At 44.2% G+C, this 19,256-nt stretch overlaps 1 protein-coding gene across 1 annotated transcript in view; it reads right to left on the bottom strand.

The window, feature by feature from the left end:
• SLC1A1 (solute carrier family 1 member 1) overlaps positions 1-19,256 on the bottom strand; it is a 76,015-nt gene that overhangs the window by 11,225 nt on the left and 45,534 nt on the right. The window contains exons 3-9 of the mRNA XM_036260307.1: positions 11,321-11,413; positions 9,538-9,652; positions 8,248-8,290; positions 6,709-6,834; positions 3,661-3,845; positions 2,425-2,532; positions 478-600 (exon numbers count right to left, since the gene is read on the bottom strand). Coding sequence (XP_036116200.1) covers positions 478-600; positions 2,425-2,532; positions 3,661-3,845; positions 6,709-6,834; positions 8,248-8,290; positions 9,538-9,652; positions 11,321-11,413 — 793 coding nt within the window. The remainder of the gene's footprint in view (positions 1-477; positions 601-2,424; positions 2,533-3,660; positions 3,846-6,708; positions 6,835-8,247; positions 8,291-9,537; positions 9,653-11,320; positions 11,414-19,256) is intronic.

The following is a 19,256-nucleotide window of genomic DNA, read 5'->3' as shown; positions in this document are numbered from 1 at the left end:
TTGGACAGGTTCAGAAATCTATGGTTGCCACTGCTCCAAGTTAGAGCATAGCCCCTTCCTGGGCTGCAAGCCATGCAAAGAGGTCTGGAAATATCCCACAGGGTGAAGAACTACATTCAAGGACATGGGCAGAGAATATGGAGATCATTTCTTTCTTTCTTTTCTCTCTCTCTCTCTTTTCCTTTTTTATTGCTCTAAGAGGGAGGGAGAGAAACATTGATTGGTTGCCTCCTGCATGCACCCTGACAGGGAAATCAAACCCACAACCTAGGTATGTGCCCTGACGGGGAATCGAACCTGTCACCTTTGGGTGAACGGGACGATGCTCCAACCAACTGAGCTACACTGGCCAGGGTTATCATTTCTTGAATTAAAGGCAGCAACAAAAACCCCAAGTTGCAGCCAGTGCTTCGTCAAGTGAGGTGAGAGTTGATAAGGCTTGGTTCAGAGACTTCTAGATACCCCTCTTCTACTCACCTAGAAGAGATCATGAGGGCTGTCAGGAGAGCCTGGGCCATTCCCATGGCGAATCGGAAAGGGTTCTTTCTTACGACTATGAAATATATCAGTGGGAGAATTATAATGGAGTGGATTGCAAGCCTGTAAAAGAGAGAGAGGAACAGGTTCATAGATGATACCACCGCTTCACAGTAATTCTTTTTTCAAACAGTTTTTTTTATTCGTAATGTCATTCAACTTGAAGACTGCCCCGGTGAGAAAATGAGAAGTCGGGCAGGAATATATGTCTCCATTCCACATATGGAATAAGGAGATTCTCTCAGCAAATGAAGTATCTGGTCAAAGTTAGTGGCAAAGCCAGTAGCTGAATCCACATTTCAGAGCACACGGAACAGTCACATCATGCTCCCAAGCCCTGTACGTGCGATTCCTGCTAAACGCGCTGAGATGCTTTCATTTCCTTCTGCTGCTGGGTTCTTACTCCTCCTCTAAGGCTCAGTACAGCTGACCCTTCACTCTTTGGTGACTCTGTGGTCCCATACAAACCTCTGTGACAGTCCTATCACAGCCCTCAGCCACTCTGCTCCTGGGCCACATTGCTGTCTTACCGGATGGTGCCCACTGTCTGAGGGGAGTGAGGACTGCAGTGAGGAGGAGGAAGTCCCTGCTCCTCCACAGTCAGACTTCAGGACTGACTCTGTTACTGCTGTCTCCCCAAACGATTCCTTGTTTCACATGTTACACAAAACGGGGCCTCAGAAGCCAGACCGATTCAGCAGATGCCATGTATGTGGCAACTTAAAGTATAAAGATTCGTTATATGAAGCTGAAATAAGTGGTCACTGAAAATACAGCCCCTGGGGGTATGGAAAGAGGGTCTTCTGGATAGAGAGCTTGTGGCTGAGAATGGAAGAACTGACTTAGTTTTCTCTTAGAAACCGAGCTAGGATAGGAGAACAGAAACCAGCAGAACCCCACTATGAAATGGCTCAGCATAATAAACTTTGTCCACATTCACTGCCTGGACGTAGCCCTGGCCTCTAGTAAGGTGGACGGTGCTGCCTCCCTTTGCACTGGCTCTGGGATTTCACTGCCCTTCTCACTGTAGGAATCCAGGCTGCTTCTCTGTCGGCCATCAGGGCTATGCTTCTGGTAAAGGCAAATTAAGCACCAAAGGCTGTGTAGTGGAAACTCCCCAATGCAACCCAATGTAATCGAGTCCCAACAGGTGAGCTGATATAGTCAAGTTGGGTGTTTGGGGGCAGTGACCAGTGGGAGTCAAATTGATGATGTTTACTCATTCCCATGGTCCATATTTCTCAGCATATGTGATATATCCCACTTCCGGCTAGATATCTGGGGGCACCATTTATAACCTATCCCCTCTAGGAACCAATAACTGGGCTGTAATACATACGCAAATGACCTGTGCTCTGCTGCCTTCCTGCTTTACATAACTCCTACCAGCCTGAAGATTTTCCCAGCACCCTCTCTGGCCCTGTGACGATGCAGGAGGTGACAGTGGCTATTAGCCCCAGCAACAGGGACCTGGAACCAACCAGCCACCCTGCTCCTACCGCTCAAGTCTGATTTTATTTAGGCCCTGCCTACTTTCTTTCAGGCTCAGGGTACATGGAGGTTACTCTTACTTGCTTGGTTAGTTCACAGCCCTGAGGAAGTGAGCCAAGACTGGATACCAATAGGTTTTAAAAAACTATTTGAACACAACTAATAAAGGCAGTGACACAGCCTGGTCCAGGCTGTTCTGCCAAGATTGGCAATGAACACAGTGTGATCCACCTCCAGTACAGCTGTTAAAGGGCAGCCCTCCCCCCGACACCCAGCTTTCTTATTGCTGAACCCCATTTCCCCCTGCATGTGGGAGAGAAGCCGATTTTAACCCACTGAAAGCCAGACTCTCATGAGCTCGAGTGAGGTTTCTGTTTCTTCTCTGAGTTGACATACCCAGTCAGGACGGTGGCCATGTAAAGGCCCAGCTTGCGGAATATTTCCCAGTCTTCAACTTCTATGATCTTTCCGGCAATCAGGAATAAAATACCCAACGGCATGTAACTAGAAAGGAAGCACAACAAAGTCAGCAGGTGTTTTCTCAGGGAGGGGTAATTGGGGAATAAACACGCCAGGGCCTGCACCTCGGCTCTGCACACGCTGTTGGGGAGCTCAGGGTACACAATGACGCTAAGGTCTCGCCTGCAGCTCAGTTCCACGCCCTGGCGGACCACACTGGCTCCAGGTTTCAACACCTGTGTGCACCTTAAATTCTACCCACCTGAGCTACCGTAATGGGACAGATTTGGCAAGAAGGTGTGGTTACTGTACACCTGAAAACTGTATACTTTTATTTTATTTTTATTTTTTGGTAATCCTCACTTGAGGATATTTTCGCATTGATTTTTGTATACAGAGTAGAAGGGAGAGAGAGAGAAAGAGGGAGAGAAACACTGATGTGAGAGAGACACATCAACTGGTTGCCTCCCGTATGACCCCAGTTGGGGCTGGGGATCGAACCTGCAACCCAGGGACGTGCCCTTGACCAGAATAGAACCCACAATCCTTTGGTCTGAGGGCCGATGCCCTAACCGCTGGGCCAAACCGGCCAGGGCTATTATCCATTTTTTTATCGACAATGAAGCTGATCAGTGGGGTTAAGTGACTGAAATAATTGAATCCTTTATGTCAATGTCTACACTTTGGGGTAAATAATGTTAAACCAACTCAATGTGACTTAAGTGGGACAGAGGCCTCTGAGGAAAGATGGACTTTCCAGCATCTCCAGAGACAGGGCAGACACTCAAGCAGTTTTCATTGGATGGGTTAGTGCTCACATTGTACCTGTTGAATTTTGACTATCACTTCTGAGTGGGGCCTAATAAGAAAAGCACTGTGAATTTTGATATACAGGGAACTCTTCAGATCATTCCTTCAAGAGTTACTTCTTCCTTGAATGCTGGTTGGACACAAGATGATCAAGTGCTTTGGTAGAAAAGATAACGGCTAATATCTAGACTTTTGTTAGTGAACAATAAGCAATACGTGGAATGATTTAATACTCTAGTGTCTTGATATTCAGGGTTCCCCCTCTTTAAGGTGAGTCAGTTGAGAAACATAAGGCTCTTGGTTCCAATTTTGAGGGGACGATTGTCAGGGGAAGCAAGATGGCATTAAGGGGTGTTTGCTCACCACATAATGATCTGAACGATTTTCATGGTTGCGTCGCTGAGAGCATTGAAGAAATCCACCAGAATCTGCCCCCGTTCTCCCATTTTTCCGATGACAAGTCCAAAGACGAGGCAAAAGACAATCAAGCCCAGGACATTTATGCCATCTGAATACATGCCTACGACTTTGTATTCCTTTGTTTCATTCTGTGGATCAAAACCAAGAACATGTATCGATGCATGATTATAACCTTTTTAGACTGCACAGGCACTGCAACGAGAAGATATAACAGCCAAACATAATAAACTAGTGATCTACCAGAGTCAACAATACTTTGGGAAATATAACTAAAAAACCAAAAAACAAAACCCACCTATGCATGTATCAAATTTTTATTGCCCCCACCCTTAGCCATTGAAGTTTAAAATGTTTTTTTTTCACTCTTTTTCTCGACAAATCCATATTTGAATATTTCTTTTGAAGATTTCTTATTCTGGGATGTTTTACATTTTTAATAAGAACTTTAGAATCAAGGTCTTTTTCAGGGTTATTTTAACTACTAGCTACATTTGGAGGCTGTAAAAAAAAGGTAGGAATTAATAATGCAGGAAACACAGAATATTTGCCAGTGTGGACGTTTTTAGGACATTTTACTGTTTTATCCTGATAATGAAGCATGGGAATATTCTTAAAAAATTTTTTTTTCTCTTTTATTAATTTTAGAGAGAGAGGAAGTGAGAGGGAGAGAGAGATAAAAACATCAATGAGCGAGAACATCGACTGGCTGCCTCCTACATGCCCCCCACTGGGGATCGGGCCCACAACCTGGGCATGTGTCCTGACCGGGAATCAAACCAGCCACCTCTTGGTGCATGGGTCCAGGCTCAACCACTGAGCCACACCGGCTGGACAGCATGGGAATATTCTTTACTGCCTCTAATTTGCATGACCAACAGGATTTTGGAGATATAAAAGTTAACCAGATTCCTACTACCATGAACCATTTCTTTGTTTTATCCTGTAAGAAGAGCATGAGGTTTACTGAGAGACTTCATAAAGACATAACATAACTGAACCAGCCCCTAGGGTACCAGCCATTTCTTAATTATGATCTGATTTAATCAAATAAACATTTACCAAGCAGCTACAGTGTGCCAACCACACTGGCCACAGCATAAGGTCTTAAAGTGCAGCCAGAGACAAAACTAACCGTGAGAAACACGAGCCAATGACAGTGATATGGCGCAATTAACCGCACAGCCAAGCTGTGAGTTACAGGTGTCATGGAAACTGGGACATGAACGAGGGCTGTGAGGTTAGGGAAAGCTAGGCCTGAGGAGCAGGCAGCCAGAAGGTGCAAACATACTCCTAAAAAATGATAAGCAAAGGCAAAAGTCATCATGCACTGGACCTCTGTACCCTGCTTGGGTAATTCCTACCCATGTTTCTGACTCTCAAACAAATTTAAACCATCCTGTTGAATGCCTCAGAATGCCCTGTTCTTCCCAACCGTAATATTCGTCCCTCTTCACACGAGGGCAGATGCCACACCTGTCCTGTCACTATTGCGACCCACCGTTCTGCTCGGAATCCTTGTGGAACCATCAGAAGAGGCAGGAATAAGGAGTAATGAAGGAGGTGGGTCTGGCGAGAATAGAGGGGCCCTCTGGGAAGTGAGCCCAGAAACTAGGGAGCAGCTAGGGCTGCTGGACCTGTCAGAAGAGTTAACAGAATCTGTCTGTGGAGTGAAGGCTTTCTGCAGGAGGAAGTGGGGAGCCAACTGTGGCCTGGTTAATTTGAACCCTTAAGTCTACTGAATATTTCTCTTTAACTTAAATCCTTCCTTCCTGTGTGAAGGCAGGGCGCATTCAGGGAAAATCTACTACAGAACTAAAAACGTACCACTTCAGGTCCCATATTCTAGCCTTCAACAGTGAAATCCCAAACACCCTCAAAGCCCACTGATTTTATCAATGATTTTATGGCAAACTCTCGGTGGCAAAACCTATCCTGAACCGAGATGAGGCTACATTTGGTGTATTTCTCTTGCTTGGCAGAATATTCATAAGTTTGTTGCTAAAACATTGATGTGTTGATTCTAGAGTGTAGTTACCCATCCTAGTTAAGGATGGTATATAATGTGTACCCACAGCCCCCTGGCCTGTCTAATGTGGAAAACCCTGGATCTGAATCACATCTGGGCAGAGAGTTTTGGATAAGAAACCGTGGGCCTGCATTCTGCATTTACATAGTCGTGCAAATGTAAAGCAGTCCCCAGAGGTGCCCACCTCCACTCTGAGGAGTGGCAGAGATACGGAGGTACAGGGTTCATTCTTTTCTCTGTGTGGTTCAGTGGCTTCTCATGATGCTTGGTAGTTAGGTTCTATAAAGTGGTCACCAACCCTGAGTCGGCGAATCCTGAATCATTGTTTCTAGGGAAAACGTATGATTAAGTTCCTGGGAACCAGTGTTCACAACATTCTCATCAAATAACCAATCCATGACCTTGTTTTAGGCATGTTTCCGTTCAGAGACACCTTATTTAATATCTAGTGCTGATACATGAACATTGAACTCACAACCAACACACTACAACTCACGCCTGCATGAAGTTGACCTAACATACTGGATTCTCTGCAAGGCACACCGCAGCCTTCTCGCATTTAGGAACCACAGACAGCACTTCAGCACTATGGTTGGAAGATATTTTAAACAGTGAAGTTACCATGAAAAATACAAAAAACGTAGCATAAACACACCACGAAAGGATATTTGTTTATAGGGAGAGCTGCAACAAGAAGGCAGAGCATAGCCTTGTTCAGCCTCAGCTGGGAACACATGTACACCGGACGGCTTACATTTTTCACCGCTCTTTGCATGTCTACAAATGACACAAAAGCCCCCGAGCGTTGATTCTGAGGTTGTAAATACATGTTAGCGAGGAGGCGGACTCACAAAGGCGGAGTGCAAGCATAACAAGGAGTGACTGTATTTCCACCTCCTGCTCACTCACGGCTCACCCCCTGCCTACTGGGGAGGGGGCTCGGGTGACAAGGAAGGAAACAGTACCTTGGAAACGGCAGTTGTCATGACAGCTGTGACAGATGTTTCCGTCACGAGGGCTGTGACAGAGGCGTCCGTCATGTTCATTCCTGGCTCACTGGGAGGCTGCACCTCTTTACGCATGGTTTTATACTGCACGTTGGAGGAGAAAAAGACAAAGGAACAAAGAGAAAAAGAGTTTTTCAAGCATCTGAGGCTGAAGCACAGGAATAAGTTACTTTGAGCAAACAAGTACCACTGAAAGGTTCTACCTCTGGCGACGATGTTGGCTCCAGGTGCTGACAGAACCTCCTACGAGACTTTGGAACCACAAGTGGAATTGAGAAATCCAAACCTCTGACTCCCACAGCCACCATTCAAACATGTCAAAATGTTCTCTCACTTTCATAATAAAGGACTAATGAATGGAGCTACAATGTGAAAGAATGTATAGGCTTTATTTGTACGTGCGTTAACAGAATCTACAGGAATCCTGTCAATAATTTTTGCTTCTATTATTCATTCATTTATTATTTTTAACCTGGGAGAAACCTTATCACTTTGATAAATGTAGTCTCTGTGACTTTAATCAACATCAACTTTATGGTTGTTCCACAATCAACAGTCCTTTCAGGGCTATTCCGTGAGATTTCTGTTGACTCCCCTTCCTGAGCCCTGCCTGGCTCTGTGAGCTTCAGCAGAGGTTTAGGAAAGAGCTGGTACACCAAGACGCCCGGCGTAAATACCGCTCCCCCGAGGCTCTGCGGACACCACGGGCCTTACAGATGACCACTGTGGCTGAACCGCAGAGGCACCCCTGGAATAGAGGTGGTTCTGTGCTGCCTGGAGGTCGGCAGCGAGCAACTTAATTGCCATTTCTGTTGGTATACACAGGGGTCTCTGTTCATATAATTTATGTAAATCAATTCAGCAGTTTGTGATAGACTCAGTTGTCTAAATGCATAGACAAACAAGAGAAAAAAAGACTAGAAGAAAATGGAATAAAGAGATTTTTAAATTTTCCTAAAGAAAAAAATCATGGCTTTGTTAGTTTGCTCTTTAGAGTGCTAGCAACGGCGACAGAATGATTAAGGGAAAGACCAAATGCCGGGAGCACCAGCCCCCTTGGGGGTCAGACACTGATCAGCCCACGGGAGAGTGAAAGAGACAGAGGGCGACTTTTTTCACCGCCCGGCATCTGCCGATAGTCTAAGTTTATTCAGAAATATAATGTGGTTCTCCAAAAATAGGTATGAAGAACTAGAAGCCATATTCGAAAACATTTGTTGTTTGACAGTTTTCTGACTTGCTCCATATAAGCCCTTTTGAGGGGGAGAAAAACATAACGGAAAAGGAGCAGTATAAGCTACAATAAGCACTTACTTCACTGTGACCGGAAAGACCAGGAACACAGAACAGAAGAGTCACCTGAAATTCCTCCATTCAGGTATACTTCCTGTCATTTTTGATGGGTTAATTCCATTTGTTGGGTTACATCAGGAAAAAAGAAAACTTAATTGGTAGAGGGAAGAGGGGAGCGATGTGGGCAAAAGTCAATATTATTACCTGCTGAAAACAGGCTTGGACAAGGTTCTCCGGGAACATATTCCTGTTGGAGACATGAAAAGCAGCATTATGTTGAGGCAAAAGTGTTTTGTTTTGTTTGTCGTACCCAAGGCACCGGTGGGTATGAGTGTGACACAGAACCAGTACTCTGGTGTCTCTTCTGGCTTCTTGGCATAATACTTCCTTGTAGTAAGATTTATTTTTCCCTGCTAAGCTTCAACCAAGTATAGAAAGGTCTCCTTATCAACTGTTCCTTAACTGACTCACTGAGTAACTGATACGCACGCTGTCCTGGATGAAAGGCCACGCTGGCAGGTGGACGCTCACAGTTAAGAGACTTCTTTAATATTCTGCACATTTCTGTTTTCATCAGTGAGAATGTATGCCTACCAAGACCCCACTGCATTTCTTCCCACATTCTTCATGCCAACTGCAAATATCATTGTAATTACAGAATTAAACATTATGTAAATCGATGAAGTTTGAGTGTGAAGAGGAAGGTATGGTTTCTATAAAACCAAGCCAAATGCCTGGAAATTCAATCAAGACGAGCAACTAAAATTTCTGTGATTAAATTAGGTATGGGGAGCCAACTCAAATAAAAAGAGAAAGTGGAAGGATTCGGCGCTCAGCCTTCTTTGCAATTTCTAAGGGGTTTTGTTGCTCCGCTTCATGGAAACTGAATCTGGAAATTGTAGATGATGCGTTTCTGTTGCATTCTGCAGCATATGCAACAGAAATGACAGGTAATTACAACCAACTGACACACTCAAAGACCTTGACCATACAAAAAAAAAAATTGGCAAGCAAATGCATTTCAGTTTTAAGTAAAAAAAAAAAAATATATATATATATATATATAATGCATATCCAGCATTTTTTATGATTCTCTTCTTAAATTGCTACTTATTAACTAACTGATTTCCAGCCCTGATTGCTTCAGATAAAGAGTTTTTCCTGTACAGTTAAAAAATGTATTTCTTCAAATGTGCTTCAGAACTGACCACCCAGCCCACCATCTTAATGCAACAAGTATACTTTCTGCACCTCTGTCCACCCTAAATCTTGACAGAGGGGCTTGTTCCTTCCAGACCCTCTTGGGACCACAACCTGGCAAGTAGGACTGGCTATGTAATTTGCAGGGTCCAGGGCAAAATAAAAATGCACAATAATTTAAAAGGTATTAAAAATTTCAAGATGGCAACAGCAGAGCACTAAACCAAGCAGGAGGCCCCCTGTGACCACACAGGTCAAATACCAATGAAGTCACCCTGCTGGCAAAATACTCACCGGATCAGGTCTAACATGGCATCCACCGTACTGACTTCGGGGCTGCTGCCTGTCCTGTCAATCTCATCCACTTTCTGGGTGACACCAGGCTTGATGCTCACCACCAGCACGATACCTGTGGCCAAGGATAGCACCCACAGAGCATTAAGACCCTTCGAGGGCACCTGGCACCCCCAGTGCATCCTTCTTTGAACCAGTGGACGTAGTGGGACCAAGCAATACTGGGATGGGGACCCCAGGGTCCAGCCAAAATGCTGAATCTCAGCTGCGACCTCAGCAGCAGCCTTAATTACTTTTTCATTTAAATGAAGCAGAATGAACTCTTCCCATGTCTTTTTTAAAAATGAAGGGGGGCTATAGTCCAGAATGTTTCTGGAAACACCTGCTGATGAGAATGTTCTTTTTTCTTTTCTTTAGCTTATGAGGTCAACCAGTTAGGGGTTGGGGTGAGGGTGACCCTTTTTCCAACTCAGGTCACTTGTTCAATATCTTCCTGGAACTTTTACCCACAGATACTAGTTCTTTTCCTGAGGGTCACACAGAACAAGCCGTGTCTTCCTTCCATACCATATGCCTTCACATATCTGGATAGCTGGTGTGTAATCCTAAACAGGGTCAGGGTTGAGAAAAGTGTTGTTCTGTGTGACTCTCAGGAGGTGGAAGGAAGAATAGACAGACAGGAGTTACAGGGAGGTAGTTCTCACGGTAAGAAGCACTGTAAACAGAGAGCGTCTGAATGCCCCATTTTGGCCTTTGGAGATACAGTAATGTGTTCCTGTCACTTGAGTGTCCAAGGAGAGGCTGTTGAAGACCAAGGCACCAGAGGTTGTTGGACTGGAGGAGAGTGAAGAAGAAAAAAAGTCCCCAAGCCCCTATTGCTCCTCCAAGGGGAAATGCCAATCCAAGGGTCAGGAATTCAGGGATGCTGAATGGGTCAGTTTTGCCAGTGGGGAGTCACTGGGCAATAGAAGGGCCAGGAGTGGCCGTGGTCCACTTTTCCCTTTCAGGGTTGCAGAAAAGATACACACCCAACGTTTCCCCTTTGTGTTGGCCTCCCTCAGGAACCTCATGAGGAGATGTGGCTTTGCCTTAGGCAGGGCTCAGGCCCTCGGAGGGCCCCTGGTGTAATAACTCTAAAACCTCACCACCTCTCCTCAGTTCATCACAGCAGAGCTGCAAGGGCCGAGCTGGCTGCATCCAAGGACACTCCCTTCCCCTCCTCCCATTCTGGGCATCCTTAAAATATCACGCTAGGTCACAAAGGACAGACCATACTGGCTTCACAAAAGAATGCCCCAGACACAAGATAGCTACACTCCCTTAGAACTTTCTCCCTCTTTCAAGTGGAATGTATACTTGGCAAGACCCAGCTGTTAGCTCTCAGTACTATGTGAAATTTGAAATGCACTCAAATGCTATCTTTTGGGAAATCTTTTGTAATTAAACTCAACTCCACTACTATACACTCATTGGTCTAAAGATTATATAAGCTGTCAGCTCCACTCCCTTCCACTCAATGATCTTGAAAAGGCACAGAACGGTCACCCCCTTTCTGTTTCTTACTGGAGACTTTAATAAAGAGTACCATGGCTGAAATTCCGTCAGTATTATATTTGATTCATATAAAAGGCGCCGTGTAGACTTCAAGCCAAAAAGCTTCATGGTAGTATAACAGTATAATTTTCTGACTTAAAAGAGAACTGTGCATTATAAAAAGCCCAACCACTTTTAACTGAAAAGTCACAATTATATAGAAGGAGGAGGATTCAGCAACACATTTTACCTAGAATGACAGCAATGACAGTGGTACTGAAATAATACACGACAGCACGCAGCCCGATTTTCCCAGATACATTGGAATCCAGTGCAGCAACACCTGAAAGGAGGAAGAAGTCATATTACATTATTTTTCAAAAGACTTTAAGGTGTGAAACAGAGAGCTGAGAGCTGTCGTTGGATCTGCCAGGCCTATGCACACCTTCGGATAAGATGCAAAGGGCGAAGAAAAGCAAAATTCCAAACACAGACTTGAGAGATGGAGCCTCGTGAGGGACAAGCTCCCCTTCTTGGCAAGCCCTCAGCGCGCTGCCTATAGTGAGCACTGTGCCTTTGCTCCCCTTGGGGGTGGTCAAGAGACACAGTCAGGAGTCCCCCTTCTGCATTTGCTTGCAGGGTAGGGGTGGGGTAGGGAGAGGTGGAAGAGGGCAAGAGGGGATAAATGATGATGGAAAAGATAAAATAAAATGTTAAAATATATGAAAAAACTTTATCAAGACTTGTACATTACATCACTCAACATCCTTTTGGAATTCAGCATCAAGGAAAAGTTTATTTTGAAGAACTGAGATCATTCTTTCATCACATAATGGAAATCATATAAACCCTTCTGCTTTTTGTCAGGAAGCTCAGAGTCAACTAAAAAGACAACTTATGTGTAGTTATAAAAGCAATATATGTTCATGGTAATTATCTAAAAAAAAGAGAAAAATATAAAGAAAACAAAAATCAGCCCACCCCGTGTGGCTCAGTGGTTGGGGGTCGACCTACACAGCAAGAGGTCGCCGGTTCAATCCCTGGTCGGGGCACATGCCCAGGTTGTGGGCCAATCCCCAGTGGGGGCATGGGGGAGGTGGCCAATCAATGTTCTCTCTCATCAATGTTTCTATCTCTCTCTCCGTGTGTCTTCCTCTCTCTCTCAAATCAAAGAAAAAAAAAACACTTCAGCTCATCAGCCATAGTTAATATTTTGGTGAACTATCTTCCAATATTTTTTTCTCAATTTTTTTTATAAACATAGCTGAGATAATTTTATAGTTTTTAATCCTCTCTCTTCCTAATACTGTATTATAAGCATTTTTCCTTATCGTTATAAATTCACCCTGAGCCCTGGCCGGTTTGGCTCAGCGGTTAGAGCGTCCGCCTGTGGTCCTGAGAGACCCAGGTTCGGTTCCCACTAAGGGCACGTACCTCGGTTGCAGTTTGTCCCCGGCCCTGGTTGGTCGTGCGGGTGGCAGCCACTCGATGTGTCCCTTTCACATCGATGTTTCCCTCTCTCTCTCTTCCTCTCTCTCCCTCCCACTCTGTCTGTACAAAAAAAATGGAAAAATGTCCTCGGATGAGGATAAAAAAAAAAGAAATAAATTCACCCTGAGGATAATTTTAAAGGCTACTTAATCTTCTGCCATGGGGCTGTACCATAATGCATTTAATCATTCCCTTATTGCTAGATCTTTAGGTAGTCTCAGGGCCAAATTCAGTAATAAATCACAGTAATTTCATTAACCATCCTGGCTAGCATACTTCTTTCTTCTTGCAATGATTTTCAAATTGCTTCTATGCTAATTTTATTGGGTACAGCTTTGACTGTGGCACACCTTAACATTTCCATTTTAAAGAGGAAGGATGTTAGCAAAAACTTCTGAGAGCACAGGTGATTTAAGAGATATATGGCCACATTGTTAGATGTAGGTTCAGATGATCTTTGATTGCCAATAAAAGTACTGGATGTTGCCTAGACTTGCAAAGGTTGCCTAGAATGCCAAGGACAGCTGTAGAGGTGGAAGGCACACACCCTTCCTTGCTAGAAGGCCTTGCCCTCCAGGAAAGACACTCATGTAACTGGGGTCAATGATGTCGCTCTCTAGCCGGACTGCTTCTATGTGGGGCACAGGGCAAGTTGAGAAGCAACCAAACCATCTTTCAGCTAGTTGTCATTTGGACTACCCTGCCTGATTTCCAAAAACAGAATTACATTCTGAATCAAATGATCACCACAGAAAATAATTTTCTGAGCCTGCAATGTGCATGAGTTGTCCCATACTATTTGTAAAACCTCATGTACAGGGCACCAGGAAACATGAACAGGTGGTCATGAAGCAACCCCAGGGAAAAGGCAGTAAGCCTGTAGGCTATCAGCACGCACAAGTAGCTTTTACAGTCACTCCTCACACTATAAAAGGTCTGTCCATTTTTTTAAGTGACCGAAGGATTATGCTCCTCACATATCATTGAACATATCAGGTACAGGAAAAATCTGTAAGAAAGTTATCACCTTTCTCTCTAAACACATCATTCCTCTAGCCGTTGCTTGCTTCTTTAGCAGTTAATATTTTGAGAGAAGGGGCTCTGGCTTCTTTAACAGCCACCCCAGGATATTGTTTAGGGCCCATTCACCAACCTCCCAGACAAGGCTATACAATTACTGCGCGCGCACACACACACACACACACACACACACACACACACACACACGAGATGGGCATATTGCAACAGCCATACCCTGGAATAACCATGATGATAAATTCTATTCTCTTTCTTTGTAAAAAATGCAGTTTGGTGTGCTCAGAAGAATTTCTTTTTCTAATGTAAGAAAATAAAAAATAATCCTGCAAAAAACAATAACAAATTAAGAGATGCTGAATCAGGCCACCTTTCAGAAACAAGGGAACTATTTCATATTTAGTTTCGGCCTCTCAAAAACAGCAAAAAACAATAATGCAAACATAAATGTTTGCTAAGTATATAAGTATATTATGACTAGAAAATGTGCCCATTTCATTTTAGAGCTCTGTGCATTATTGATAAACAATTATAATTATTTATAATAATAAGCTAGGTTTTAAAAAACAAACAAGAAAATCACCAATTAACAGAACTGAGTCACCTGTATCCCTGACCTAATAGAAGGCGTATTTTCAGATACATTGGCCTTTGGTACTTGTCCAATTTAAGCAGCTTCCAGCCCTTAAGGTACTGATTAGTGACAGGCTCACAGGGTGACTGCAGAATGGTTCTTGGGTATGTGTTTCATGTCCTCTCAGGATTTTCTTCCAGCAGTGAAACAAATGAAATCTATGTGGATAACTGTTTCCAGCATATGTTAGTATGTCTTAATTTGTCTTAATGATTTGGCCAAGGGCTGGTACCTCTGCTTCTATTGCAGGACCCAGCTGCCAAGGCTTTACACTAATGAGATTCTCGGTGGAAATATCTTAAACAAATACATACCCCAACTATCATGTAGTTATTTTCAGGAAGAGCTTTGTTTTCCATTCCTCAACTTTACCTTAGTCCTACAATTTCCCTGGACATAGCAGAAATGTATTCAAATCAACAACTGTGCTTCTCTGTCTCTCTAGAGTGGCCCTGCTACCTCACCAGTCATACTGTCTGAGAGCAAAGCTGGCCCCAGATCCAGGCTTTTGGACAATTTGTAATGTGATGTGAGGATAGGGGTGCTGACCACCAGACAGGAAAGGAACCTACATATGCAGGGAAACCACCTAACCTTTGAAAACCTCTATAACAGGAACATTACTGAACTTAACTTGAATAAAAAATGCCTGTCTGGATGGTCTAAATACCGCACCTGCCAATAACAACGATGATAATGATGATAAACGATAATGATAAGGATGGCAACAATGTGTATTGAACAATGACTTAATGTTGAGTATATTTTCTTTAAATCTCACTATAATCCTATGAAGTTAGGCACTATTCTTCCCATTTTATAGAGGAGAAAACTGTGGCTCAGAAACACTAAGTAATATGCCATGGTCCTACAGCGAGTGAATGATGAAGCTAGGATCCTGAACCCAAGTTTGAATCCAAAGGCCATATTCTTAACCACTGTGTCACACTGGCTCTGTCCCCATGTTACAAAGCCCTAGACCAGCGCTGCCCAACAGAACTTCCTGTGATGAGGAAAATGTTCTCTATATGTGCTGTCCACGCAGCAGCCACAAGCCACATATGGCTAGTGAGCATTTAAAATGTGGCTAGCATGAATAAAGAACTGAATTTTAATTTTAATTAACCTCAATTTAAACAGCCACATGTGGGTAATGGCTACCATGTTGGACAGCATAATGTAGACCTTCCCAGAGTGTCCAGTGCTTATTTAGTAGATGCTCAACAGTGTTGAATGAACAAACTCAAGCTTGACTCCATTACAAGGACACCTTCTTTACCTTGCCAGCACAGGGGCACGGGAGAGGATGAAGGTAAACCATCATCCCCTGGTCTGCATTTCCATCACCGCACTGACCATATTGCTCTGAGGCCTGCGGCTTCGTCCCTGGACCCAGGTGCATTAAATAAGGAGTTCTGTGAATTCTGTACTTGATGCTTTCCATGTGAAGGAAAGAGCTACACTTTTCATGGGCAGTGTTCTCCTTACAAAGTGAGCTCATTTCAGAGATCCACATGTGTGTCAGAGATCAGGAACTTGGCAGGCAGTCACGTGTACAGGGCAGTTTGGTTTGGTTTCCAGGGCGACCTCCATGTGAGAACACATTCAGCATCTTTGTGCTTCTCTCCCGTTTTTTCATTGCTGTGCACTCCACCCCACGCCCCACCTGCAGTCTTTTAGACAATGTTTCCTAATGGCCACCTGCGTGAAATGTTAATACCATAGACAAACTTTACATCTGTTTATGTACTAAATGTATACAGGCATGTTTTATATAAAAAGGAGAAAGTTTCTATCCCTTAACCCCCTAAACCAGCTTTTGTTGCCTTTGGGGTGATATTGCTCCTGTTGAAAATGTGTGGTCTGGTTCGGGGATCCTGTCATGTGAATGGTACCTTAATCCAGACACTGGACTCTGAAGGTGGTGCCTCTCCATCCATCAGTTCTTCTGTCACACTAGTTACCTTCCGAGTGCTCACTAGCCACACGCAGCTTTGTCTACTGCAGTGCACAGCACGAGCAGAGACCCCATTCGGCGGCCTGGTCCAGAATTTGCTGCACGTGGGTAGAGGCAGTGTGACACAATGATTAAGAATATTGTCCTGGCTGGTTTGCTCAGTGGTTAGAGCATCGGCCCACAGACCAATGAGTTGAGGGTTCAATTCTGGTCAAGGGCACGTACCTCGGTTGCGGTTCGTCCCCGGCCCTGGTTTGGGTCGTGCGGGAGGCAGTCAGTTGATGTGTCTCTTTCACATCGATGTTTCTCTCTCTCTCTTTTCCTCCCACTCTATCTGAAGATATATGGAAAAATATCCTCGGGTGAAGATTTAATTAAAAAAAAAAAAAAAAAGAATACAGCCCCCATCACTTACTGGCGAAGCTCAGTCCCAAACAGGTGAAACATCACCACGCTTTATCCTGGGGTTTTACTCTCTCAAGTGCCACCTGGTTTCTTTGTTTTCAGGCCATGCCTTCTGCCTGAGGAACCACCTCTCTTTAGAGTCCACTCCCAAACTCATTTCCTCTGGGACCTGATACCTTCCCTCCGAGAGCTGAGGGAGAGGGTTAAAATATTACCGAACAGGTGTGACAGGATCAAAGGTTAAGTGTTTAAAAATGTTTATAGCAATTGGACAGTAATTCGTGTCTACTGAATATAACAAAAAATATGGCTATCACTTTTTATGTCTTTGTTTTATATCCTTTTCTGGTCATTCATTTTTATTACAGTTTACAAAGATTATTGATCTGTGACAAATTGGAAATTTTAAAAACTGCATCTGTTCCACCTGGTTTTAAAACTGGATGCTTGGCAAATCACTGGTGCAGAGGACAGGGAGCATGAATGATCAGAACAGCTGCAGGGTCGCTGGGCGGAAGGGATGTGAGGGAGGGAATGCTCGAATTGGGCAGAAAAAGATGAACAGGATTCTGAAAGATTCTTTGCTTGACCACGCTTTAGTCAGGCTTCTGAACCTTCTCCTGGGCCCATCTGTACGTCCTGGCAAAATTTATTTTTAGCAAGAACAGTTGGGTCAGTTTAACTGGAACCCCCTCCCCTTGTTATCTGAGCACGGTCCATACTCGATCAGATTATCAGATACTGATCACTCTGGCCTATCAACAAGAATCCTGTTAGGTTGCTTTGACCAGAATCACCCTAATTTCTGATCTTTCCTCTTAGTAATTTTCCCTCCACTGACCCCCACCTTATTCCCTGGCTATCAATTCCCACCTGCCCATTCTGTATTCAGAGTTGAGCCCAATCTCTCTCCCTAACTGCAAACTCCCATTGCCGAGGTCCCTACACCTATTTTGATGGTCCTGACAAAAGTCTGTTTCACCACCCCGAACAAGTATCATTGATTTTTCTTTTTCTTTATCAAGTCCAGGTGAGCCCAGGATTGTCCTTTAAAACCAGGGACAGTTTGGAGGCTGGGGTGTCCTAGTCCTAGAGAAAGGGATACAATCCAAGGTTGTCCTGGGAAGTTAGGGGGACCTGCTGGCTCTTTAAGAAACCACACTGGGCTTTTTCACCTTGGGAAGAGGCTCTGATGAGCTGAGGTGCTAGAACTTTTTATAAAATCACTACAAAGGAAGCAGTTGCCATGGGCTAAACATTAATAGCATGTTTTAAAAATAAACACTCGAGGGCAAAAGAGTTCTCCACCCACTGGAGAAGAAAGTTTCCATGACAATCTCTCCACTTTGCCATTAAGGTGTCGGAACTCAGAGTTACTGGAAGTTTTTTTGGTCTGGCATTTGATGGTGCTTATTGTGAATGTACCTAACACCCAGGAAACTCATTGTTGCATCCTCTTATCTGGACGGCTTCTGTCTCTCCCACAGACAGGCCACTGGCATAGGGAAAGACAAGCATTGGCTTTGGTGGGACAGACAGGACTCAAATCCCAGCCTTCTCCTACCAGATTCAGTTTCCCCATCTATCAAACAAGTTTTAAATGCCTCTCCATCCTAAAGGGAAACTGGAGAAACTCATCCTGTACAGCTGTTGAGATGATTAGAACTAATATCTGTAATACACCTAGTAGTGTCTAGAACTTAATTTGTATTACTAAATGGACTCCATCATTCTTTTTCTTTAAATCCTCACCTGAGGATATTTTTCCACTGATTTTTAGATAGAGTAGGAGGGAGGCAGGGGGGGAGGGAGGCAGGGGGGGAGAGAGGGGGGAAGAGAGAGAGAGAGACACTGATGTGAGAGAGACACGTCAATTGGTCGTCTCCCACATAACCCCGACTGGGGCTGGGGATCAAACCTGCAACTGAAGTACGTGCTCTTGACCAGGAATCAAACCTGAGACTCTTCAGTCCAAAGGCCAATAGGCCAATGCTCTAACCACTAAGAACACCAGCCAGGGTAGCCTCTAGTATTCTTGAATGAAATGATCAACATGAAGTGTGTCACTGAGCAAATGAAAGGTACTTAACAAGTGTTTGCTCATTCATTCCCTCATTCTTTCTTCCATTATCCTTCTGTGTTCCTTCATCATGTGGTCACTAATGAGATCTTTTAAAAACATTAATCCGGGCCCTGGCCAGTTTGGCTCAGCGGTTGGAGCGTCGACCTGCCTTAGAGAGAGACCCGGGTTCGGTTCCCGCTAAGGGCACGTACCTCGGTTGCGGTTTGTCCCCGGCCCTGGTTGGTCGTGCGGGTGGCAGCCACTCGATGTGTCCCTTCACATCGATGTTTCTCCCTCTCTTCCTCTCTCATCCCCCTGCTCTGCCTGATCAAAAAATGGAAAAATGTCCTCAGTTGAGGATAAAAAAATAAATAAATAAATAAATAAATAAATAAATAAATAAATAAATAAATAAATAAATAAAAACATTAACCCAGGCCCTGGCCGGTTTGGCTCAGCGGTTGGAGCATCGGCCTGCGGTCCAGAGGGACCAGGGTTCGGTTCCCACTAAGGGCACGTACCTCAGTTGCAGTTTGTCCCCGGCCCTGGTTGGTTGTGCGGGTGGCAGCCACTCAATGTGTCCCTTTCATGTCGATGTTTCT

This window comes from Molossus molossus, unplaced genomic scaffold (genome assembly GCF_014108415.1).
Source record: "Molossus molossus isolate mMolMol1 unplaced genomic scaffold, mMolMol1.p scaffold_m16_p_14, whole genome shotgun sequence".
NCBI classification, from domain to species: Eukaryota; Metazoa; Chordata; class Mammalia; order Chiroptera; family Molossidae; genus Molossus; species Molossus molossus.
This window is presented reverse-complemented; position numbering and strand designations above follow the sequence as displayed.